Raw genomic sequence first — 26621 nt, 5'->3', positions numbered from 1 at the left:
ACATCATGCCCAGTAGACCCAGGACATGCTCCGCCATCCAGTCCCCTCCGAGTGCAGGGGCCTCCCAGATGCACCCACCTCTTCCTCGGGGGAGAGTTTGACCTTCCCATCACGGACAGGGAAGCCGCTGCCAAACTCCTTCGAGGCAATATCGGCTCCGTACTCAACCGTGACATCCTCCTCGATGGTGCTCACCAGCCGCCAAAATTCTTTCTCAACCAGTTCTGTGGGAACCATCTGGAAGTAAAATGTAAGAAAGAGAAAAAATGCATCTTCTCAGATGTCACTGCCAGTGCCCCATCTGACTGGGTGAGCTGAGTGACAGGACCATGGGAGAGCACCCTCCGGAACAGTCCTCCTGCTGCGCTCCGTGGTGACCCCAGGCAGTTCCCGCTGTTTCCCAAAAGGCATTTCCTAACAACCAGGCGTAGCCACCAGGCACCTCCGCTTCTCTGTCACAGGCCTGGCCATTGCTGTAAAGGAGTTGGGGAGCGCGGCCAACACTTAACACTCCCGCCCCGCAGGTGTGGTTCTGCTCAGAGAGAGAGAACACGCAGTCTCTGGGTCTGAGCGGCACTCCGCCCTTTGCAGTGTCCCAGCACATCACCCGAGCCCCTCCCGCGCGCCCTTCACCAGCCCTGGCTGAGGACTACGTGTGTGACCACAGGAACAGGCGGTGCAGACCGTGAACAAGAGCATGCGCCCATGTACAAAGTGCCCAGACTGCATGTCTGGCGTCTGTGGTTCATCTGACTTGTGTCCATCCTGCAAACTCCTTGTCTTATAAGTAACATAAAAAGCCAAGGGCAGAAGGTAAAGCCATGGACAAGTCACCAGGACTGGCTAAGCAGACACGTGGGGAACAGCCCAAGGCACAAGGGGTAAAAGAACAGAAAAGTCAAGTATCATGATTTGGATTTAGTACCATTAAATAAACAAACACTTGAAGCAACTTAACAGCTAACACCAGTGATGTCAGGCCGCAGACCCTGCCAGGGCCCATAAATGATACGACAATTAGGGTGGGAGAAATCGGCTAATCACTCTCATCTGATCTCAAGAACATAATCCAACTAAAAATATCAAGACGCAGGAAGTGTTTGCTGAAGCACTTCGTTAGTGGTCAGAAAAAAACCCAGCTGACGTATGCAGAATTACGGCAGAAAACCATTTAAACCCTGGCGTGCTCGCGACGCGTATTAAGTGCTGAATGAAACATGCGATGCTTCTCAGCGAGCAAACAGAATATAGTAACTTATGATGACGAACAGTGTGCAGATGTGTTCCCCACGCACGCCACACTGAGTGGCACATGGAGTCACTCAATGAACTTTGTGAAGTTTTCTCTAAATGGTATTTGTGGAGCTGAAAGGACTACTGGAGACTTCGTATATTGTATTGTTACAGCTGCTATACAACTTGTGTGGAAAAGCCTATCTCTAGAGAAAGCAAATGAAAAATCAGAATGCAGTTTATAGTATTGTGGAATTTTAATACCACTGAACAAAGTAAGCTTTCGCTGTGCATGATACTGTCGGAGAGAAGTGCCGCCTCAAGTTTCTCTCCAGACCCACCTTTCTCCGAAAGTTATTAAAACCCTCCATCAGAGCAGCATCTATGTACATACGTGGACTGGCATGTTGAAATAATCGGACTTGAACGCATCTGCCATTTCCCCAAATGTACGGAGGGTGTAGTCCCGGGCTGCTTGCTCAAAGCCAAACGCCTCCTGTGGCTTACTACACTCCTAGGAAAGAAAAAAGACACTTCCGTTTATATACATATGAAAACCAGATGACTAGAATTGCTTACGTAGTACAATTCCATCCATTTAAAACAGAAAAAGTCTGGATGAATATACATCAAAATATCAACAGTGGTTATGTATGGCATGGATTATAAAATCACTTTCATTTTTAAAGTCATATAGGATTTATGAATTTCTGCAAAGAGCATACAGTGGGTTTTTTTTTCCCCTCAGAGAAAAAAATCTTAAGTGTAGTTATTAAGGTTTTTTCCGCCTTTTTGCTCCCTGCGCAGCTGTGAGACTCACTTCCAAGACCTCCTTTCTGGCCAGGGCCAGCCCCGTGTTTCTAAGGAACTCACGACTATCAGTCACAAGTGCAAACCCAAAGGCCAAGAACAGCACCAAACATCCTGATGCTGCCCCAGCTGCGGAATCTCACCTGAGCCAAACACTTGGGACACCTCCAGTCTCCTTTGGGAACATCGTGGAGGGGTGGGACCAAGCAGAAGGTGTGGTAGCTGTCATCACACCCGTCACACAAGAGGAGACGGTCCTCATCGCTGCCACTGCCACACAAGAGGCAGACGTACAGGTCCACCTGCAGCCACAACACGGGCACAGAATACAGGGTGGTGAGCGCCCACCACAGTCTACAATTCTAGGCACGAACTGAATGGAGGTGAGATCCAGACCCCCCACCGGCTCAGACGACCAGCCCCCTCCAGGGCCCTGTGCACAGGGAGGCTTCCCTCCCCAGACAGACTGCCCACACCTGCTGTCCAGAGCTGGAAACATCAACTTGATTTTGCTTCCAGCCTTTAGCTCATCTGGAGGTGGGCCAGTGACGTATGAGCAAGCCTACGAATCAGCACCATTTGGTGCTCAACTGGCCTCCACAAAGCGGCCCTCAGAGCTCAGACGTGACTATTCTCCTCGTGCCTCCGTGAACTTCCTCCTCCGTGAACTGACACAGGAGGCGGACTTGACAGGGCCTCCGCACTGTCGGCCGCCAGGCCTCAGTCAGGCACAAACGTGCGAACTAGAGGTCAGAGTGTTGGAAGGTGTCCACTCACAGCACTGGTGGTTTTCTTAGGTCGACTCTTGGGCTTCTCCCTCTCACTTTCTACAACATGCTCTTTCTTCTCAATGGGTTCTTGCTTGATGCAGCTTTTTATTTCTTTCTCTGCAAGAAGTAATCCAAGTTAGCTAGCTCTCTCTGCTTTTCTCAGCCTCTTCCCGACCCTCCTCCTCAAACACACAGGGGACACACTAGCACACTGCCACGTCTGTGCACACGAGCAGCGGTGGCACCCAGTGTTGCTATGTCCCACTGCCTCCGCCATGAAAATGCCAACTCCCGCCCCACTGGAAGTGCGAGGTGTAGGTGCATACTTCTAGAGATGCCGCTCAGGTTTTTGTGCTTTTAGAACACATGTCCTGGGGGTGGGGAGGGTAAAGGGGGATAAATGGTGATGGAAAGAGACTTAGGGTGGTGAACACACAATACAGTGAGTGTACAGGCGATGTATTAAAGAACTGCACACTTGAAACCATGTAATTTTATTAACCAATGTCAGCTCAATAAATTCAATTTAAAAATTTTTTAAAAAACACATACACTGAGGCAAGCAAGTCCTCTGACCATGACTGGGAGGGCCTCACAGCTCCCCAGCTGGACCCCCTCCAATCCAGACCAGCCTCTAGGCCCAAGACTGCTCGCCTCTCCTGCTTCCTGGTCCCAGAGGCTTTTGGCTGAAGCACTGGTATCAATCAATGAACCATCCTGAGGTAGACCCTGTGCTAAATGGTTTCCACCAATTATTTAATCCTTTGCAACAAATCCATTCCAAAGATGAGAAAATTGTCATCAATGGTTGTCAAGGAGTATCCCCAAGGTCCAACAATGAACTAGGAAGTATCCGAGCGGGGATTCAGATCTGTGTTTTCCCCTGACTTCGTGCCACCTTCAGCCAACTCACCAAGCACTGGGCCCCAATTTCAGTGGCTCTGGCGCCCGTGTGCCCTGCCTACACCGGAGCCAGGGCTTCTCCCCCGAGTCCCAGGCCTCCCTGTGACTGGCACCTGGCAGAGGCCCGGCAAGTACCTGCCAGCTCCACCCTGACTCCAAAAAGCAGGTCTGACCACCACACCCAGACGAGTCCCACAGACAGCCAGGTGAGGGCTCCGCTGCTCCTCAGAAACCACTGCTTCGCCACAAATACTCCCAGACCGTCTTTCAGAGGAGCAGCTAGTGACAGCCGAGAGATTCAATCCCATCCCTGACGTGACTCCATCCGCTCATTTCCCTCTCTGCTGGGCACTCGACAACAAGGACATTCATACAAGAAGATTTCATTTCTGAAGGCCCAACCCAGTGATTATAGGTCACAGTTGCTCCAGTGTTTTCTTTTTTTTTTTTTTGCTCCAGTGTTTTCTTAACTAACAAACAAATCATCATTTTTACTTGTTTAACTTTTTATTACTTTCCTATTTGCAGATAAATTTTCTTACCATTTTCATACTTCGGAGTTGGGCAACCCATTCGACGTCTGAGGTTATGAGTTCTGGCCTCTGTTGTCTCCTCCAGTTCTATTTTAATATTCATAGCCTTAAAAAAAAGTCATATACATAAATATTTTCTTTAAAAACAAATAATTCTCCTAAAATCCCACTAGAACCCCAAGGTGACTATAATCCTATAATCTGTCTCTATTAAGAGGGTATTCAGAATATACTTCTCCCGGCTCTTGCCCTTACGAGTACTACCTGTTGAAGGGACGGAGGAGGAATCCTAGAAGCTACAAGAGTATTCTTCTGCACTTCGACAGGTCACAGCACAGGGAGAAGTGAGAGGGCTGGGAGCAGCCTGTGGGAAGTCTCACCACCCAGACTGAGACAGCTCTTCTTCCCCAGCTCTTGCCTCGGTCCCCAAGAGCCTGAGCTCTCATCCAGGCCTCCACCCTGCAAGCCTGCCGAGGCTGCTGGCTTCTTCAAAGGCAGCAAAAGTGTGTGTGGAAAGCTCGCTTGCACACTCATTCCCTACTAACTCTTTCACTACAGCCACTATCACCTACTCCTCTCCCATTGCTGGACTGCCCAGGACTCCCTTGTCAGAGGGCATATAAGCCCGTCTCCATTTCTGTTACTTTCAAATTTACTTTTCACTCATAACTGACATTATTTCTTGAAGTGCTAATGCTTATTGATAACACAAAACAGTGTTTGTAATCTGTCCCGCCAAAGTGTTTTTGGAGGCAGGCGCGGTCCCCCCCCCCCCGCCCCCCCCCCACTCGTACACATTCAGGGTGTCCGTTGCAAAGAGAACAACCCCTGCCAGGCGCTGTCACCAGCACTGTGCATTGTGCAGGCAGACCCAGGACGAGGGCGCGTCTTAAACAGGAAACATCAAGATGTGCTTGAACAAAGACCGACTTCAGAGGAATGAAACCTTAACTTTAAGCATAGGCTTCGAATAACCCTATTTTCCTATTCTGAGGCAGCCTCAACTCAGCAAACTGGAGCCGCTACACTTTCCCTAGCTCCTACTTATCTAAGTGAAAAACAATTCTCTTATTTACCCATTTCCTCAGAAAACAAAATGGCTGTTTCTCCTCGCCCTCACCAATAGCTGCGGAACACCAGAGACTGACTCAGAGGCGGACCACCAGGTGGCCTCCCTGGGGCTCCGCCTGCACTGCTGCCCAGCGTCCACAGGCCCCCAGGCTGGGCAGGAGCTGTCAACCTCCTCTGGGAACCAAACACGCCCACGCCCCTCCCTTCCCCAGGGGGCCTCTGGAGCAGACACGCCCTACACTAAGGGTCTTCCTCACCCATCTCTCCGCCCAGATCTCAGCTGGGCTCCCACATTTACTGCTCCCCTCCCCACACTGCCCAGTTTCTGTCTCAGCCTCAAACTCTGCAGTTTGCCTGAGGGGCCGCATTCCTTTTGAGAAACTGGAGAAAACCAGCTTTCACTATCTTCTAACATCCTTTTTTTTTTTTTTTTTTTTTAAAGTTCTTTTCAGCAAAAACCTCCCCACTTCACATCCCCTAGCCTTACTCCGCAGTGGGCAGTCTCACTTCATGACGGCCCCAGGCAAACTGCACAGCACCCCGATGACACCTGCCCCTCTGGGCTCTGCCCGCCACCAGTGCAGCAGCCATCTGTCGGGACTCCCCACCCCGACAGCGCGTGCCCCAGAAGCCGGAGTGAACACAGCGCCCACCAGGGGAGCGAGGCTGGAGACAAGACGGGTGGATCGGACGGGCATGGGCACCGGAGGCTCTCACCTCGGCCCTCATGCGCTTGGCTCGGCGGGCGGGCGGGCATGTCTCCAAGGGTGGCACAGACTGCCTCTGGGGGATGTCGTGGGGCTTGTACTCCTTGTCCTTCGTGTCTGTGGCCAGGTGTGGCTTCTGCAGACACTAGAAACGAAACATAATCGCTCTGATGAATTTCCCCTCTTTTTAACAACAGAGAATTTCACTGGGTTTTTTTAAAGGTAACCATTATTTATGTTCATATATAACACCTACAATTTTTTAAATCTAAATAAACAAAGACAAGCTACAGCTGTTGATCATACATAGCAGGTTTAAATTTTTTTATGGCAGGTTCTAGGTAGCAGCCTCCCCTGCTAAATACTACAGCTTTTCCTCCAATATTTTTTGAAGACTGATTGATTGTATGTATTTACAGAGGGGAAGGAAGGGAGAAAGAGAAACACTGATGTGCAAGAACTAACAGCTGCCTCTCGCACGCCCCCAACTGGGGACCTGCCCAGGCACGGAACCGGGCCCTTCCGGGCGCAGGATGATGCCCAGCTCATTGAGACCCCGAAGCCAGGGCTTTCCTGCAAACAATGGACCCTGTCCCACTGGGCCTGCCCAGCAGCCACGTGAGGGTGCAGGGGAGACACATGCAGGGTGTCTGCTCGCAGGAAGGGCACGAGTTCAGTGCCCCTCCACGCAGCAACCCCAAGCTCCCGCTGGGCGTGTTGGAAACTGAGGAGCCGCGCCTTCACGCCCTGCTCTGGGCACCACACACCCTGACACGTTCTGAGCAGGTGAGTGGCGCTGCTTTGATGCACTCGGTCATCAGTGTCGTCAGGTTACAAGAGGCCACAGCAGGCTCAAGACATTCCCAGCCAGCCAGTTTCGATTACCCTGTTTACAGCTGTCAGAAAGGCCCTGAAGTTTTCCCATAAAAACTTTCCATATTGAAAACAGCTCATCTTTTACAAGTGTTTGGATTAACAAAATATGGAACCCAATAGGTTTTTTAAATTTTGCAATCCTGAGTCTATGCAGCAATGTCCTGTTAACAAAAGGTATCACCAGAATTGAGAAAGCAGGTCTCTGGACCCAAGTATTCTCCCTTATTAGGGCTTCCCATGAAGTCTGACTCATAAGACAAAGGTTACTAAGGAGGTAGCCCACAGCAGTAGCTCTGGTTTTCATCAGACAAGCGTCTCATCTCACTTTCTCGCTTTGATTTTTCTTTTTAGTTTGATTCGAAGCTCGATGAAAGAAGATGTTTAACGCCAGTGCAACAGTGACGTCCAGATCTAGTATGAATTCCCCTTCCTCCATAAGCAAACCCAAAGCATCAAGGAAGCATTTTTAAAAGTAGGTTCCAGAATGAAACCACTGACAGGTATGCCACATACACCGCCGATACTGGGGAAAGATACACTGAAACAGCTGCCTCCTGGGACTCTCGGCTCTACGGGCACCATCACTACTGCCCAGTCTCACCAACACTGGCTCCTTCCTCAAAACATCTGCAGGAACAATCAAGAGAACAGAAGGACGAAACAAACTAAAATCAAAAAAAACAACCACCCAGCAACCATCTAACAAAATCTATTTTTTTTTTTAAATTTAGGGAGTGACAGAGGTAGGAGGAGTGGGTGGCGGAAGAAATGGGCTCTGGAAACAAGTTACTGGGAGCTGAGGAGAGAGAAAGGAGCAAGGCAAATGCATGGGAGCGCAGTGGGGGGACGGGGGCGAGGAGGGGGCGAGAAGGGGCGCGGGAAAGGGCTCCCAGGACAGCACCACCATCTGTTTCTAACCCTAAGAAACGTGACATGCTAGAAAACAGGCCTCATTGACACAGATTCCTCGACACTGAACTAAACAAGTGACCCCCACTACAACCCTGACCGGCCCTGGGCACTGGGTCATGTGGTGGGGGTGCCACCCCTCCACTCGGTCACAAGTCCTCCACTGCACAGCTCGCAGGGGGGAGTAAAACCTGTCCATCATTGCAGTTAACCTCTTTTATGTATTAAAAGAACTTACTATTTGAGACTTAAAAGTATGTGTGGTTGGTAGAAATACAAACTGAACTGAATCACAGAAACTTTAAGTGGATGGTCAGAAATTCAAATATTATATACATAACCCCACCTGCCATTAGTCTCAACGGTTCGCAATCTATGGTCCGCTTGGTTGTTTCACAAGCACTTCAGAGACCTCAAGCGAAGTCAAGCTCAGAGGCTCTTCAGAACATCATGGGGCGCTTGACTGGTGCGTCGGAAATGCACACCTGAGGTGTGCCCCAGAGCCAAGGCTATTGCAGACGGACTCTCTAACTGCAAGCCTTTCCTCGAGAAACTGGGACTAGAAGGTCATCGACAGCAGGGTGTCATAATGACACCCTCTCGCAGGGACGGAGCAACCCCTCACAGCACTTAGAAAACACAAGGACGCAAGAGGGAGGCCTCTGCCCCCTTCCAGCACCGGCACATCCACGCTCAGCTGTCCTCACGTTTCCCAGAGCGCACCGGAGGCTCTCGTTCACCCCTTCGTAACAACACCTTCACTGTCCATCACGTTCACATAATGCTAAAACTCTGTTTTTACAGAAGCTTCAGGTTTAGAGCCCAGTTGAGAGGAAGGTCCAGAGAGTCACCCTGTCCCTCCTGCCCCCACACGTGCACATCTTCCCCATCGTCAGCACCTGCCCCAGGAGCAGCACTGCACCTGTGGCACGATGGACCTGCCCGGACACACGTCGTCACCACCCCGAGTCTGTGGGTTACTCAAGGGCTCGCTCTGGGCGTCGTTCGCCCTGTGGGTTCAGACAAATGAGTGAGGACGGGCCCGTCATTACAGCATCACCCAGGCTCACCGCCCTGACTCTCTTCTGGGCTCTGCCCACCCCCTCCCGCCCCAACTCCCTGGCAGCCACCGGTCTTTCCACTGTCTGCAGAGTTCTGCGCTTTCCAGAACGTCACACGGCTGGAACCGTGCAGTGTGTGGCCTTTTCAGATTGTCTTCTTTCACTTGGTCATAAACATTTCAGGTTCCCCCGTGTCTTTTCACAGCCTGAGAGCTCATTTCTTTTTACTGACTCACTGTCTGGATGGACCACACTTTATTTATCCATCCACTAACTGAAGGACATCTTGGTGCTTTCAAGTTTTGGCAATTAAGAATGAAGATGCTATAAACATCCATGTGGATGTACATTTCCAACTCCTTTGGGCAAACACCAAGGAGCACAAGCGCTGGATCGTATGCTAACAGCATGTCTCCTTGTCCAAGAAACCACCAAACCGCCTCCCGCGGCGGCGGCTGCCCTGTGCAGCAGGGGCTCCTGTGCCCCCACATCCTCACAGTGCCTGTGCCATCAGTGCCCCGGCTTTCGACCATTTCCTGCTAGGTGTGCTGTGACATCTCACTGTAATTTTTCATTCTTTTAAAAATTTATGTATCCCAATTCTCCTTTCCTCTAAGAGTCACTTTCAAATAAGAAACACAAAAGTCTGTGTACAGAGAACACCCACCACAGTGTCACTGTAATAAAAACTGAAGCCAATCTAAACCTTCGACAACAGGAAAAACCAAATCAGCATCTGGCTCTAAAAATAAAGCGCCCGAGTCACTAAAACTAGATTTCAAAACATTCGATGACTCTACAAATGCTCACGATTCACGACATAGGAGAAAAGCAGAGCAATCGTGAGTATGAAGAGCACACTCTCGTGTGTGTGTGTGTGTGTGTGTGTGTAAGAAGAGCCTTGGGGGAAAGCTGGCAGAAGAATGAGAAGGGCTTTTCTTGTCATCAGATCCCCTTTAGGTTTTCAACTTTCCCCAGTGAACATGTGTCAGTGCCCAAAACAGAGCTGGCGCACAGCAGACCCCCGTCTGTGCAGGGTGCCCCCCTGCTGTGCTCCCCACTACGACACTGCCCTGCCCGTCAGTGCACAGACGGGGTGTCTCTAGGCGTGCACCCCGGAAGGCAGGCAGGCCCTCCCGCCCCTCGTCGCTGCAGCTGTGACCTTGAGACACAGGATGGTTGACAGGGAGAGAGTCTACGTGAGCAACTCTGGATCATACTGGGACACAGAGGCATAAAGATTCCACACGCAACATTCTGAGAAGTTCATCCACGGGTCCAAGCGACACCCACACGATGGACATACACGCAAAGCCCGACCACTTGCTGAATGTCAGACTGGTCCCGTTCTTCCAGGCTGCAAAGGCAAGCTCATTGGAATCAAGGAGGCAGACGGAAAAACGCAAGGTGAGCAGTCGACAGGAACCATCTTCCTGCCCCTCCTCACAGCACAGCACCAACTCTCAAACTGCAGGGCCCCCGCTCTAAGAGGAACGTGAAGCGTGTGAACAGACCGTGTCGTTCTTTTGTTCTACCAGAGCCTTGAAGGTAGTGGGAAGTTTTGATGCTATTATTTCACTTTAATTAGAACAACAGTTTTTATCTGAATAATGTAGCAAATGCCATCCCTGTGAGGAACTGTCAGTTACCCAGAGCTCAGCCCCCCACCCTTTCTTTAATCAGCATCCCAGCTCCAAGCTCCTTGGAGAGCTCAGCTGGCACAGCAGGCCAAGCTGCCAAGTCATGTCACCTGTTGTGCTTTCATGTGACAGCTTCACATGTGAGCACACGTGAAGTGGCAGGTGAATGCAAAGGCGTAAGTCATGACAAGTGGACAATAAGCAACTCCCCACTTCACTACAGGTAGGGAGAAACCTGTAGTGAAGTTAATACAGATTTCAGCTTTGATAGCAAAAGGCCATTTCTACAACCTTATTCATCCCCTAACAAGCTTCTAAGTATGGACGCTCTCAAAACGGAGAAAGGAAAACCCTGGAAGAGTAGCTCACACAACGAAGCCTTACAGACAGTGCCCGCCCGCACTCTCAAGGCCTCCTCACCCCCACAGTGACAGCGCGCGCACCAGCAGTGAGCGGACACTCACCCTCAGACTGTCCCCAGACAGGAACAGGTTGTAGGGGTGGAGGATCCGCTCGTAATGCCCTCTGATGTGGGAGCCCACAGCTTTGCCGGGAGCAAAGCCCATCTTGGTGGCAATTTTGGTCCATTTTCTATCCTTGCAAACGGCTGCAAATCCACCCTCTTCTGCAACTAGCTGTTAAGTGAAATGGCAAAAGCAATTAGAAAAATCTGCATGGAAACCACTTCTAACCCTCTCATGCACCTCTAGGTATGATGCCGAAAACAAAACGTTCTTGGCTAGGGTAACCTTTCAAAAATTTCTTCTAAGCCGAAAGACAATACACATACCTATCATTTCTAAGCTAGAAAAATTGAAACATCACTTTTGATAGCACAGTCGATAAACACTTGCAACCCCCCCCCCCAACGATTTCTGGGAGAAAGAACTAGATTCACAATTAAATCTCTTTATAAAGACATTGCCTAACTCAGTAAACCTTAAAAAGTCTCCACACACTGTTAAGTAAAAATGACAGCAGTGTGTTTGGTGGGAAGAACCGCGACTTTAGACTGAAGTGACCCTAAGTTAAGGCACTGAATTATGACTCAGCCTTTTCAGCTTCACCTGTATTCTCCCTAAGCCTCATTGTCTCATCCGTAAAAAAAAAAAAAGAGAAGAGCATCTTACAGGCCTGTTGTGAAGTTAAAGAAATAGGCAGCAGCGAAACATTTCACAAGATTTGGCTTTCAGACCTGAGAGGTCAGAGCCCGATCAGCTAACCTGGATGAACAAGTTCATGCTACACACTGCAAACAAGTTCGGTTGTGTGTAAGGCAAAGAAGGTCACTCCCATGCTGCCAGAGGGCCCACTGCAGGAGGGAGAGGTCGTTAGCCTTTACCTTGTTAAGCTGAAACAAGTCCAAGATCTTCCTCTCCACGTGGGGGATCTTCAGAGTACTTCCCTGTAACTCCCAGTACTTTGCAATCTGGTCCAGGAAATTCAATTTCACACGAGTCTGAGCCTAAATGACGAAGAATTGTGTTTCAATTTTATTTTAAAGAATTTACTTACTTATTCATAGAGAGAGGGGAAGGGGGAGAGAAAGAGAGGGAGAAAAACATCAATATGTGCTTGCCTGTCACATGCCCTCCCACTGGGGAGCCAGTATGCAACCCAGACATGTGTCCTCATCGGGAATCGAACCAGCGACCCTTTGGGTCCCAGGCCAGCACTCAATGCACTGAGCCACACTGGCCAGGGCCAATGGACGCTTCTTGCTCACATCAATGTTTCTCTCCTCTTTATCCCTCCCTTCTCCTCTCTCTAAAACTAAATAAATCAAATCTTAAAAAAAAAAAAAAAAAAAAGACCTCAAAGTCAGTGTCTATCTCCTATCTTTCAAGCTCAACTTGAAAATACATACCCTATACTACCAGCACCCACAAAATTCCAATGTACACCCATTCCCTTTAAGTTAAGAATGTGCTTAATACAGCCCTGGCTGGTGTGGCTCAGTGGATTGAGCATTAGCCTGTGAACCAGGGGGTCACAGGTTTGATTCCTGGTCGGGGCAAATGCCTGGGTTGTGGGCCAGGTCCCTAGTGGGGGGCATGTGAGAGGCAAACCACACATTGATGTTTCTCTCCTTCTCGTTCTCCTTCCCTTCCCTTCCGTCTAAAATAAATAAAGAAAAGTCTTTAAAAATAAAAAAAGTGCTTAATACAGAAAAATAAAACATGGTCCGGTTCAATACAAAAACCAGACTAGCAAAACATCATCAACGTGAATGGCCCACGCCCCATGTCATCAATCACCCAAGCCTCCTCTGCCCTGCACGTCCCTGCACGTCAGGGTCTCAGCAGCACAGGCTGAGTGAACGTTCAGCCCCAGAGTACCCCTGCCCACTGCTTGGGAAGTTAAAGTCCCTGTGGAATGAATCTGGAGTGAAGACATGTATTTGGAAGAAAATTAGAGCTGAAGAATCATTTCCTTTATATGGTTCTCAGAGTACATTCTTTTCAAAACCTAAATTCTGGTGGCTGTCACCTAGATTTAGAAGAATTTAAATGAATGACTAGGCAAACGCGTGACAAAAATCAGGGGGGTTTAATGAGATATGGTTTGCTGCAAAGGCCTATTGCCATTTACTTTACCACGATCATCAATTATTGGCCATGCTGCAGTTGTCACTTAAAACCACTAGACCTGCCCTGGCTGGTGTGGCTCAGTGGACTGAGCGCCAGCTTGCAAAGCGAAAGGCCGCTGGTTCCACTTCCAGGCAGGCACGGGCCTAGCTTATGGGGGCCAGGTCCCCAGTAGGGGGCGTGTGAGAGGCAACCCATCCACGTCTCTCTCACATCAGTATTTCTCTCTGTCTCTTCCCCTCTAAGAATTAATAAATAAATTCTTAAACAATAAAAGCAGCACATTAAAAAAAACACACTAAATTTGTGACGGAGCATCTTCAGAGAAGGCCCCTCTGGAACTCAGGCCACCAGAGCAGCAGCTGAGACATTACCTCCAATTCATTCAGCCTCTGGATGCGCGGGGTAAAGTGAAGCTTGTCGACATCGCATGCAAATGGTGGCTGCCAATCCTGGGGAAGAGGCAGAGGCTTTTATTAGAGGAATTTAGAAGTCTGACCTTTTAAAAACTGTTTTGAATTAAAACCCCATTATCTCTAAACAGTCAAACAAAATAGAACATAGGGTAGTAGGTTTAATTAAGATTTAAAAAACACATATGTGAGATACAGTGGAAAAGACTACTTTCTTATCAATTTAATGGCTCTGTCAGTAGGATGTCCTAAATGCAAGAGGTAGAACTAGGCACATTACAAACCCCACTCGTAAATCATGAAAACAAGCAGCAGTTACAAGCCCCTCGAGGGGGTCCAGCAGCCGTGCACTCAGGGGTGTCATCAGGAAAGCTCTGTTGATGCCAAAGACCCCATCCCACGCCTTCTGAACGGAGAAAAAAATTCACTAATTAGGTAAGGCTGCTGCTTCTCCCTCCTTCCTTCCCTCCCTCAGTGTGGGCTCGGCACCAAGCCCCTTTAATTGGTTCAAATCCAAGATCTCCCATCCTTTGTGAGCCACTAGTAAAGCCACTTATTGTGAAGACTTTTGTTTCAGACTATGGAACTCCACTTTCACACCTTAAATAAATCAGAGGCTCTTAAATTATGTAGGGACTTGAATGTGTGTTGATTTTTCTGGGAAGGCCCACAGCTTTCACCAAGGTCTCAAAGGGGCCAAAAGAAGTCCTGGGAGTGTGTCTGGCTTTCCTAAAAACGCGCCTTCAAGTCGGCACCTCATTGCCTTACCTACTTCCTTCCCACCCCTGCTCCTTGCACTTGAGCCCTGACAGCGGGAGAGACAGACACCTGCTGCTGAGAAGGTCGGCAGCCTGTATATAGCCCAGAACAGACAGCGCAATGCACATGAAGTCGGAGGCCTGGATTTGAAAGATTTAACAATACAATAGCTACCTTTAGGGCTATGGGGAGAATTAAAATTACAAATATAAAGGGCTTTTATTGTAAAGTGGAAATAACAATTTATTACATTAAGTTCTAGTGACTAAACTACAATTTCACCCTACCAAAACATCTCTGCAACCTCCACTTCCAAGGAGCCTCTGAGCCCTCACCTTCACCTTTAAGGACTCTCTCCGTCTAGCCAACTCTAGCTGCCAACTAGCACTTTTCATCACAGCAATTTCAACACAGGTTAACGGGCTCCTGATTTCCCATCTTTTCTCCAATGCTCATTTTTACAGCACAGTGCCACCATTTACCTTTCCCTTGTACAGTAAAACCTGGGAAAGAGAACAGGTGCCAGAATCGCACGGCCCAGGCTCAAATCCTGACTCTACCGCGTGGCTTTGTTATCAGTTACTCTCCCTGCCCCCGGTGCACCTAGAAATTCTGGGGAAACCGTGAGGCTTACATAAAGTACCACAGATAAAGCCTTTAGACATGTATGTGGCATTTACAAAGTAAATGGTAAAAAAAAAAAGCTAGTATTTTTACCTAAAATGTTCAACTTCATAATTTTAAACAAACAAAAAAAATGTATTGTCTTTTACTAACTATGCCGTGAACATCTAATATTTCATTGTATTGATACTTTCAGGTTATTTCTTTAACTTTCCATTATTACTCATTAAACAAAACAACCGTATCTTTACGGAAGCTTGTTTTGGCCTCATCCAACGGCTGTAGCTCACATATTGTATTGTAGTTGAAGGGAAAAAAGGAAATCACCCTGACCACAGTGGTCACCGCACTTTGCAAGCCTCTTCAGAACGGGGGCTTGCTTCGGCTCTATAGACAGACAGCAGTTGCACGTAAGTGTAAAACGGTGTTTGGTCTTTTTAATCCTCACCTGAGGGTATGCTTATTGATTTTAGAGAGAGGAGGGAGGAAGAGAGGGTAGGAGGGAGACGGGAGACACGCATCCATGAGAGAGAAACATCGATCGGTTGTCCCCTGCACATGAACCCACAACCCAGGTGGGTGGCCTGACCGGAGATCAAACCCGCAACTCCCTGGTGCACAGACAAGGCTCCAACCACCGAGCCACCTGGCCAGGGCTAAAATGTTTTTTCAGGAGGAATTAAAATTACAACTACCTTCATAAAACAGTGCTGCTGGTGTTCAATTAATGTTACTGAACAAGTAAAAATTCTAACTAAGCAAGTTAATTTCAAATGTCTCCATAAAGCTGAAGGTAAAAGCTGTAAAATCAAAAGCTCTGACTCCTAAAAATTTGCCAATTAAGAAAACTTAGTGACAAGACTTTGTAAACAGAACAACTGTTTAATAAAATCACATGGTACTCCTTCCTTAGACAGATAACTGTATCAGCTGAGGTTCCTATTGTGTAGCTCAGGGCTGCTCTTCGTTAAGATGACATAAAAACTCCCACAGTGTTCATGTTTAAATCCTTCCACAGACAGTAGGAAAGATTGCAAGGATAGAGAGCTGACCTCTTAAAAAAATAAATCAGTTGCTCATAGACCCAATCTTAATCATGAGGAAAACATCAGATAAATTCCAGTAGTGAGACATCCTATAAAATCCCTAGTCTGTACTCCTCAAAACTGTCAAGGTCATTAAAAACCAGGACAAGTCTGAGAAACTGTCACCGCTAAGAGCCAACAGAGACAAGGCCACTGAGCTAACATGGCACCTTGGGTGAGACCCTGAACAGAAAGGGAGGGGCAGCAGTGAAAACTGCGGAAATCCGAATGAAGTGCACAGACCCGCATTAACAACATTGTTTCGCTAAGTGTAACCAAACCTACCGCAATGACACAATGAGACCCAAAAGGCCGACTTCCAACTCTGAGGCTGGGACTGGCCGTGTGGGAAAGTGGGCTGTCTGCCCTCTAGACACCACCGGAAAGCTTTCACTCCATAGAAGCAACAGGAAGGTGACAAGCTGAGGTCTTCACCAAACCCGTCAGGGCCCCACACGGGCTGGGCCCCGAGAGCCTCTCTGTCTCTACCGGGTCTGTCCCCAGCAGCCCAGCCTCTGCAGGAGCAGCTTGCCCTCCTCACCACGCCACTGCTCTCAAGCTTTTTGGCCTTAAGACTAACCCTATTTAAACTTAAAAATTGAGGCCCTCAAAAAGTTTTAGTTTATATGATAAATATCTATTCATTTTTATCACATAAGAAATTAAAAGACATTTTTAAAATCATTTAATTTAATAACAAGCCAAAAATAGCGAGAAGAGTGGCAGTGTTTTATTTTGCATAGATTTTACAATTCTCTTTGTATCTGGCTTAATAGAAATAAACTGGACTTTCCTATCTTCTTCTGCAGCCCATCAGTTGTAGTGTGCTATTCTGGTTAAAGAATGCGAAGAAAACCTGGACACTGACAAGTTCCCTTGCACCTGCTGCAGGGGTCTTGTACACCGCCCCCACCCGCCCCCCCAGTCCTCGGCCCAAACCTTGGAAACAACTGCCCCAACAGGATCCCCCCATCCAACCTGTCCCTCCAACGAATGCTATCCACCCAGATTTGAAGAGCAGCCCCTTCAACCGCTTCCTCCACTCACAATCACAATGATTTCTTGACATATTTGTGTAATGCCAACATTTTTGACATACCTATGTCAAACCAGTCCTACCACCAAAAAAACCCTGAAAATACCAACATGACCATTTGCAAACATACATGGTATTAAAATATAACTACCAAGGAATAAGAAAACTTTTGCTAAAGTTACAACTCCTATAGATAGATCACGCCTGATAAAGTACTGGTTTTCAGGTTTACAGAGCTACTTATTTAAAAGAATGTCTTAATTTCTGAATACTAAATACTTGGAAAGGCTCCCTGGCCAGCTAGTTCAACTGGTCAGAGCATCACCCCTTTACGCCCAGGTCGTAGGTTTGACCTCCGGACAGGGCACGTACAAGAAACCACCAGTGGATGCAAAAATAAGTGGAAAAATAAATCAATGTTTGTTTTTCTATCTAAAAATCAATTTTTAAAAAATTTCAAAGACGTCTCATGTCCTAACCAAGATGATGATGCAGTATTTAAGGGGGGAAAAATTCTTGGATAGGCAAAGGACTATTTTAATGCATCCATCTATTAATAAATGAAAATACACTAAAAAAAGGGAAACGTCGTGGTATTTATTTTTTTTCACATTAGTCCCAGTAAGTTCCTCTTTAACCACTTTAATAAAACTTAGCAAGAATATTATATATTCACAGGGCCTCTAGATGACTTACATTTGTTATTGTCAAAACCATGTGAAAATATAAAATGATCTTCCCACTGATATTGCTGCCCAAACCTCAAAGTGAGTTTCCTTCTGAGTCACTTTACAGGAACAACTAAGTACCATCTTGTTTATGAGCAAAAGAGCAAGGGAGTAAGTATATCACATGAAGAACTTCTCTCTCTTCCAAAATGTCCCCAGTGTCTACAAAAGTTACCTATACCAGAGTGACTCAGATTTCTGGCATATCCCTGAAGTCCTAACAGGCCTATAATTGAAGCATCCTCTTAAAATTCACCAAGAAAGATTCTAAGAAAGCTAAGTGCCTACAACAAATCATGTCCCACTCCAATGGGCTGACAACACGATGGGCCACAATGCAAGTCAGCAGGAGAGCATCATTCCTTTCAAAACACCGTGGGCATCCCATGGTACAGAAACCACCGAGTGGGGCCACAGCCTCGTCCAACCTTCTCCCCTAGAACAACTGCAGCTGGTGCAAATAAATACCAACTCACACCCCTACACCAAGCCAAGCTGTGATCAAATAGCTATACTGTTGCAGCTTTTCCCCAAGGACATGATCTCCTAAGTAGTTTTGATTGTTTTCTTTCATACCTAGTATCCCAGGACAAAAAGACAATTTTTTTTTTAAGATTTATTTTATTGATTGATTGATTGATTGGGGGTAGGGAGAGAGGGAGAGAAACATTGATGTGAGAAAGAAACACAAACAGGTTGCCTGCAGCTCACCCCCAAACGGGGGCCTGTGTGCTCTGACGGGGAATCGAACTGGTGACCCCTCGTTTCGCAGGCCAGCACTCAATTCACTGAGCCACACCAGCCAGGAAGGGCCAAACCTGTTTTTTCTCCTCAGCTTCCCGGCATACTTCCTGCAGCCTCCAACTAGATCCTCTTCCGCCCTTAAACGCTGTGTTTCTGGGGTGCTGTCATGACCCTCTTTCTCACTCTACACCTTATTTCCTCCCTGACCCAGAGCATTCCCAGACGTCCCAGGCAGCCCCTCTCCTCATGCTCCGCCCTCCTCCATACTCCCAACCCTGACCGGCTTCCCTCGTTCTCCGCACGCCCTCCACCACCTACACCTACACACACACACACACACACACACACGCGCGCGCGCGCTATGACCTAGTTCCAGCTCCTTCTCAGCAGGGCACCGAGTTCTTTCCAGTCAGAGCTGTTTCGTTCATTTCTAAAACCCTAGAATCTTAACACAATGCTACCAGTACCTGTCTGAATGGAAACCAGAGCCAATCCCGAGGACCCAATTCGTTTCTCCACTCACCAGAGCCAGGCAAAAAAGGACTTCCCTAGTGTCCTGTAGGACAGTGGAGAACTTCTATTTTTGAAGTTATCAGGTTAAGAGAATTCCTCTTATTAACAGGTTCCAAATGACCAGAGGAGCTGCTTAAAATTCAAACCCTCGGGTCCCGCAATGGTCAGCGACACTGACGAGCCAGGAGTTTCCGTACAAGTCAACCAGGCGACCAGCACACAGTGCACGGAATGGCTGTGCCGAGATGCACTGGTGAACTAGAAGAGCGAGGTGTGACTGACTCACAGTTCTACAGACAAGCGTACGGGACAAGAGAAATGGGGCACCGGTCCCACACACGTGCATCTCGCTGTCTGTATCAGCTCCCTTCACTTGGGCCTGGGGGGCCCGAAGGAAGCAGGGCGGCTGCAGTCTCCCTCCCAAACCACTGGTGAGGGCGTGAGAGGGCCCAGGGGGCGCCTGGCGTCTATGCAGGGAGCCACCAGGCACAAGATGGACACCGACTTTGAAGTAAATAAAAGGCCATGGTTTGCAATTCCCCAACCTGTTGTCCTTTAAGCTGTGATAGCGCAGACAAGTGACTTCACTTCTCTCAGCAGTTTCCCTGTCTATGAAGCTGTCATACCTTAGGGGAAAAAAGCACACACACCAGAAGCCAAATGTTTTGATTCCTACCCTAATATTCTTTCCATGAAATCTTTTCTCTAATACCAACCAACCTCCAAAACCAAATTATCTTGGGCCCTAAATCAAACTCTAAACCCTGTCTCCTTCAAAGAATCTTCATGAGCAATTATCTGTTCTATAAGAGAAAGAAATATTTTGGAAATGGAGGCTGGGAAAAGCCACAAGGTTAGCAGTGGACAAAAAGCAGATGCAGAATTCGGAAGACTGGGCTGCCGTCAAGTACAATTTTCTACAACCCCCACCCCCCACGTGCACAAACCCCTGAGGCCAGCCGCCCACTTGGGAGTCTGGGGGCCGTTCTCTGCGTGTCCAAAACCCATGGCAATACTGCGCAGGAGCCCCTCTGGAAGAAGATAAATCTTGGAACACCTGGAATTTACAAAATGAAGATTATCCTCCAAAAACTCTCTTGATAGAACTCTCTCCCGCCCCACCCCTTACCCTTGACCACAAATAAGAAGCCGCCAGAGCACAAACCCTAGGAAGATCCTGCTCCCCGGTCTTCCCTCCAGCCAGCGCTGCGAGGATGAGCCAGGACCACCGGTTTAAATGCTGCCCAGTGATGAGGTGGTACAACCGCACAGAAAACTGGCAGGATCTTGCCCTAAAGACCTTGTAGTTACGCGGTTTTGATAGGGATTTGCTCTTTGTCTCTGGAGTTAGGAGACTAAAGTGGTAATGTTTTGTATCTGCAGTCTGCAGGACTGTATGCCTCACAGGAATATGTGCTTGATAAAAGTTCTAACCAAGTGTGCAGAACATGCTAGGTTTTTAGGCTTTAGTTTTCTGAACATTACAACTTAGTCAAGCTGGTGAAATGGCAAGAATTAACACAAAAATCTGCGTACAGCCACACAAAAAGCACACGCAGCTGGGAAGAAAACCACCACCTAGCTTCAGGTTCACAACGAAAATACTCAGTATTTAAAGGCTTTTTGTTTTGTTTTGTTTTTTTAAGGCAGAGTGCAAACCCTCTACCCCACTACCACAAATTATGCAGTCGAGTTTCCCACAGTTGGGGAAGTGCGATGGATGAGCCTCGCCCTGGGAAAACCACCTTCGTGACCATGGTTATCTCTCCTGCCAGGTAAGCATAACATTTAAAGACTTAAAACTTGGTATATACAGCATTGGAAGAGTGTTTTAATACATCTAGAAGGCTATATTGAATAAATTGCTAGATTCAAGACAAAACCGAAAAACCACACTCTGGAGATACATATATACAGGGGGTCCACCTAAGAGGCAATGTTATGAGCCCCAACAACAGAAGATACATTTGAACAAAACACTGGGGAATCCACGTGTGTACGATTACATGGAAGTTCTAATTAGCTTTATTATTTTTAAGTTTGATTGTTAGCCAAGAATGTAACCCGGCTCTGCCCTGAGGATCAAAGGAAACATTCCCACACCACCTCTCCTACTTTCTCCCTGCTTTACACATAAAATAATGGCAGAACAGTAACAACTCAATCGCTTTACCCTCCTGCCAGGCAAGCATGGGGATGACCTCAACCACGCCCGCTCACAGACACCGCACCAAACGCAGAACACACTCGGACCTGCAAGGCCTCTGACACTTATAGCAGCTCTACCTAAAATTAGTGGGGAAAAATTTTTTATCCCACGAGTTTTTAAAAACATCCAGGTATGGAAAAGCTTCACCTAAACCAACTGAAGAATTACAGTCTGTGTATTCTAGTTTTGATGCTGGGTGGGCTTTTGATTTTTCAAGTGTCACTCTTTACAAATCCATGCCCTGTGGGGAAATGAGGGGCATGTACTTGGTTGGCACTAGCCCTGCCTCACAAATCTGTCCCCAGACTCTTCTTAGCGGGAAACAAATAAGCTTCGGGGCTTAAGCTCCTTGCGGGACATCAGTTAATTAGTCTGGACAGCAGTCCTCGATCCGTGTCAGATCCCCTTTTAGCAGACAAGTAGGCATACTTCGGAGAAAATAACTTTGTCCAAGGTCATGATGGAACTAGATTCAAGATTCTACCCACCTATTTTTTTAAGTCTAGAAACAGTGATGACTCCTTCTACATAAGAGAAACTGACTTTTAAAAATACATAAAAATCCACACATTCTCTCCTCAGTAAAGCTTATTTTTATCCTTGCAAAATAATCCTTAAATTTTACATCTCTTATAAGAGATCACCAACTGAAATGTAATCAACAAGTTCTAAAAAGCTGTCCATTATGTGAGCTGCTGCCTGGCTGTGTGTAACGCGGCTCCCATCTGAGAAATGAAGTTGTTATTTTGGGGAAACAGCCCTTAGATTTTAAGGGGTTGTCGAAAGAAAGTATCTTCCAGTGACCTGACCTTTAAATCGCTCATTTTGAACATCTGATAGCACATAAAAGTCAGACAGCAAATCTGCTGAAGCAGAACCGGTGCCCTACAGGCTGGAAGTCAAACCGCCGGTTTTCATAGCCAAGCAAACCTACCGACCGCGGCTCGGTAGGGCCTCTTCCAGACCCGGACTTCGTTCCACTTCCTGGTCACTCCACACTCTCAGCTCAGCCCTGCTGAGAGCAGGTCTGGCAGAGAGGAAGACGACCAAGAGCAGAGCATGGAGAAGGCCCTCCAACCAGCACCACCAAGCTCAAGTGTGCCAAGCGCTGGCCTGAAGGGGTCGACTTTCCACGTAGGTTCCGACAACTGTGCAGCCAGGCCACGCGCTAAAGCTGGGTAACGCAGTCCCCATCCCACCTGGACAAAGGGACAGTCATTCGCTGAGCCTGGAAACCTCACTCTCCCCAATAAGACAGCTATGCAAGCTGCTCTCTTCCCCTACACAACCCCCACGTTGCTACTATGCTTTCTGTTCTCTTACATTCAGGAAATAGCTAGAGAGACTATATACTCTTTAAGCTTATGTGTATGCTTGAATATTTTCCTAATAAAAAATGTTTTAATCTACACCCTGAACGTGATGGCTCTGACAGAGGAAAAAACTACTCTTCATGCCCAGAAAGAACACTTAAACGATGACCACGTCGATGACTCTAAGCCACGTCTGAAGGGTATGGCAACGGTGCTGTAAGAGAAGGGTCGCCCTGGCTGGTGCAGCTCGGTGGGTTCAGCATCAGGCCTGTGAAGGAGAGGGACCCGGTCCAATTCCAGTCGAGGCACTTGCCCAGGTTTTGGGCTGGGTCTCGGGTCGGGGGGCACGCAAGAGGCAAGGTATTAATGTCTCTCACCCTCGGTGAGACATCTCACTGTCCGTGTTTCTCTCCCTCTTTCTCCCTCCCTTCCCCTCTCTCTTAAAATAAAAGTAAATTTAAAAAAGAGGAAGGGCCTACAATTAAGAATTTGACTGTTTAAAAAAAAAGAACTTACGAGAATGCGTTAAGTCAAATTCCACCTCTTTGTTCCAAACATAATTGTGGAACATAAAAGGCTCCCTGCCCCAGAAACAGCTTGTCCTCATTAGTCCGGTTCACAAACTTGGAAGTGTAAAACGGCAAGTTCACCACAGAACTCATCTAACACTTCCTGACAAAGGAACGGTTTTTGGAAGAGTTTTTGGAAGTAAACGGGGGTGACACTCTCTCTTCTCTTCAGTCCCATGCTAGGACATGGAACTAACAAGATGCTTAAGACACCTTGTTAGGCCGCCTGCAGCTGTAGGGTCCAAAACTAGTTCCTCACAACTCAAGACTTTAAAATCCAGTTAATAGTTTCTCACAGTTTAAGTAACCTGCAGGACACGGGAGTAGTCCACTCACACCAAAGGGGCTCCCTACCTGGCATGCCTCTGGAGATCCCTCTTCAGGCGATGCTAACTTGACAGAAATTTCCGAAAGGAAAAGTACTGCCAGCCCTTCAGTTCCCCACATTTATTCCACCTGACTTTAACTTTTTGAGATTGACAATGACCTTTGCCATTAAAGCAGGTATAGTAGCATCATCCACAGAGAATATCTCTGAGAAAGGGGGGCAGGGGAATCAGCCCTGGCTGGTGTGGCTCTGTGGATTGAGCGCCCGCCTGCAGACCAAAAAGTGGCCGGTTCGATTCCCAGTCAGGGCACAGGCCTGGGTTGCTGGCCGCTCCCTGGCTAGAGGCATGCGAGAAAACCACCAATCCACGTTTCTCTTCCTCTTTAAAAATAAATAATGTCTTAAAAAAAAAAAAAGGTCACACCACCAGCTCAACACAAACCACGCTGAAAGGACTGTGCAGGGAGGAAAGCAGGTTTTCCTAGGTTCCTGGCTGTTCAAACCTACAGATGGCCGTGGACAGAGGTGCACACTGGGGCGGGGGTGGGTACCAGCTCTCCCTTTCCCCTTCCCCACCAACTCTAACGTGCTCCAACTGAGGCAGAAATGAGAGGTCACGGAAGTCTACAAAAAGACCCCATTTACAACTCATGAACCATCTTCTGCTTTTCTTATTGCACAGTTTACTTTTTGCCCTTCTAAAAGGAAATTCACTGGCAGATTTTTGTCTGTCTATATTAAAGTATCCGAAACACCCTGGACCTTCTTACTGTCCCCAAGTTAAAGAAACAAACAACTTTACTACTAATGTATCAACCGGAAATATTCCGCATCTAGGCCCACACACCATAAAAATAATTAAGTGCCTTAAAGACAAAGAATGAAACTCGAGATTAATAATTTTCTCTAATCTTTATTATCAGTGTCTCTCAGTAACGAAACAATTCGAGCTCCAGTTTTAATACAGAACATTTATTAACATTTTTCAAAGGCTTTTCTGTATTCCTTTGGCCCTTTCGAAAGTTTAGATTGCACGTTTAAGAACAAGTACTATCATCACAGGAAGTTTTCCAGTGGGGGAGGGATGTGATCGCCTGCGGCCTCAGACACTCGCAGCCCCCCCGCAGCCCCCCCAACCGTCTACCACCTCTGCTGATGAGTTGCTCGCCAGAGTGCGAGTGACCTGACCCATGTGCTTGTGGCTCCCGCTAGGACCAGTCCAGCACCGGCCAAGTCAAGTCCAAACATCCTCACAAAGCCCACAACCAGCGAGGTCTGGTTGTGCTTCCCGAAGGCAGACGGTTTCCAACGAGGACCACGGGACTTTGTCCAGCCTCGCACAGGGTGAGGGGAAAGAATGGCTTTTCCTGAGCAGTCCGGCCCTAAGTTTGTCTTAAACAGTAGTTTACAAATGGTTACGGGGTTTCTTCGACTGTGATAATGGTGGTACAACTCTGTGAAACACTGATTAATTGTATAGCATATGAATTGCATCTCAACATTGCTGTTACTTTTAAAAAGTAGTCACGTGTTCTTCCTGCGTTCAAGAACCGTTCCTATTGATAAGTTTTCCTCTAAATGTTAAGGGTTTAAGTTGGTCAAAGAATCCCAACTAGATGACGTTTTGTGACAAGACACCAGAAAAACCGGGGAAACAGAAGATTAGGCCGAAGCCAATGCGACAGAAAACGAGGAAACGGGCTCGGGGGCCACTCAACACGGAGGCGCTTGCACTTTGGCTGAAAAGACAAAGGGACCTAACTGGTGACGTCGGGAAGTGACGGCCGGGAACCGGGTCTACTGGGCCATCGGGGCGGGTTCGCCCTGACCCTGACCCCGACCCTGACCCCGACCCCGACCCCTGGGCCCGCCCGGGAAGACACGGGGCAGCCCAGCTCTGGGCGACCGTTCGGGGGCCGCTGCCGGCAACGAGGTGTGGACGCCATCAAACCCACTATCTTTTGCCTGATGCCGCCTCCGAATACCACGCAGTGACAGGAAAATACACCTTGTGCTTAGAACGACGCCCCAGTACCGCAGGGCAGAGACGAGCACTCGGGTTCGAGCGCTAACGAAGCCAGGGGACTCGCCGATGGACAGAACCAGGCAGCTCGGGGGCAGCCCGGCGCCCCGCACGGTCGGCGTCCCTGCAAACAAAGCTCGTGCCCCGCGCTTCCCGCCCCCGACCGCACGCGCCTCGCACCCCAGGTCCCCACAAACGGGGCGTCCGCTCCGCGAGCGCCGGGAAGGACGCAAAGAACAAAAGGGCAGAAGCCCCCGGCCCCGCTCCCTCCGGCTCCACGAAACCACTTGTTCGCGGTTGCTCCCGAAGGAGCGGCTCCCACCCGCCGCCCGGGCGCCTTTGTTCCGAGAAGACCCTTCTGCATCCCGAGCGGCGACTTCTGCGGCCGCTTCCGTCCCGCGGGCCCCGAGTCTGCGGACAAAGGCGGCCGCCTCGCGCGGGGGACGGGGAGTGCTCGGTCCGCCCGAGTCCCGCCAAGTCCCGGGATGTTCGCGCGGACGGACGCGGGACCCGCGCCTCCCCGGCCCCCGAGCCCCCGAGCGGCCGCGACTCCCCGACAGCGCGGGGCGGCCGCCGTCAAACTCGCCCGGCAACACTGAGCTCGGCGTCCGCGCGGCGCGGGGGGCGCCGGGTCCGTGGGGCGCCGGGTCGCGGGCTCCCTCACAACGGCGCCTCCAGCCGGACGCTCGCCTCAGGGAGTCGCCGCCACCGCGAAGGTCTCGGCGGAGTCGCCCCGGAGGAGCCTCGAGGGGCCGCGCGCCGGCGGCAGTTACACCGCGTCCCAACGGTGCGGGCCGGCCAACCGCCACCAGGCCTGCGGGCCGCGCGGGCGCCGGCCGGGGGTCCGCTCCGCGCACGTTGGGGCCGTTGGGGGTCGTCTCGGGGGATCGTTTCAGGAGCCCCCGCCCCGCCCCCGCCCCGTCCCGCGGGGGGCGCCGGCGCCGCGGGCGGGGACCCGGGCGCCCGCCTCCGAGGTCCCGCAGCCCGGCGTCGCCCCCGCCCCCTCGCCGCCCAGCCCGCGCCGCCGGGCGCCCGCTCCTGCCCCCGGGCAGCCCCGCCGCCCCTCCGGGCCCGGCCCGCAGCGCGCGGCGCCCAGGTGAGGCCGCCCAGCCCCGCCACACAAAGGACCCGGCGCCGCCGCCATATTGAAACTTTGCTGCGCGCACGACAACTCCA

The 26621-nt window shown here is 49.1% G+C and overlaps 1 protein-coding gene, 1 non-coding gene and 1 pseudogene across 2 annotated transcripts in view; all 3 read right to left on the bottom strand.

The window, feature by feature from the left end:
• Nucleotides 1-26621, bottom strand: part of KDM5B (lysine demethylase 5B) — a 49730-nt gene that overhangs the window by 22651 nt on the left and 458 nt on the right. The window contains exons 2-10 of the mRNA XM_053912620.2: nt 13476-13553; nt 11856-11978; nt 10978-11148; nt 6038-6172; nt 4259-4355; nt 2821-2930; nt 2187-2345; nt 1628-1747; nt 79-237 (exon numbers count right to left, since the gene is read on the bottom strand). Coding sequence (XP_053768595.1) covers nt 79-237; nt 1628-1747; nt 2187-2345; nt 2821-2930; nt 4259-4355; nt 6038-6172; nt 10978-11148; nt 11856-11978; nt 13476-13553 — 1152 coding nt within the window. The remainder of the gene's footprint in view (nt 1-78; nt 238-1627; nt 1748-2186; nt 2346-2820; nt 2931-4258; nt 4356-6037; nt 6173-10977; nt 11149-11855; nt 11979-13475; nt 13554-26621) is intronic.
• On the bottom strand, nt 6665-6797 carry LOC112318943 (small nucleolar RNA SNORA11). The gene has a single exon (XR_002976275.1). It is a non-coding gene; the product is annotated as a small nucleolar RNA SNORA11 (small nucleolar RNA).
• LOC112318941 (U1 spliceosomal RNA) lies at nt 20646-20786 on the bottom strand (annotated as a pseudogene).

Source organism: Desmodus rotundus, chromosome 10, assembly GCF_022682495.2.
Source record: "Desmodus rotundus isolate HL8 chromosome 10, HLdesRot8A.1, whole genome shotgun sequence".
NCBI lineage: Eukaryota > Metazoa > Chordata > Mammalia > Chiroptera > Phyllostomidae > Desmodus > Desmodus rotundus.
Note: the sequence above shows the minus strand (reverse complement) of the source record. Positions and strands in the feature narration are given on the sequence as shown.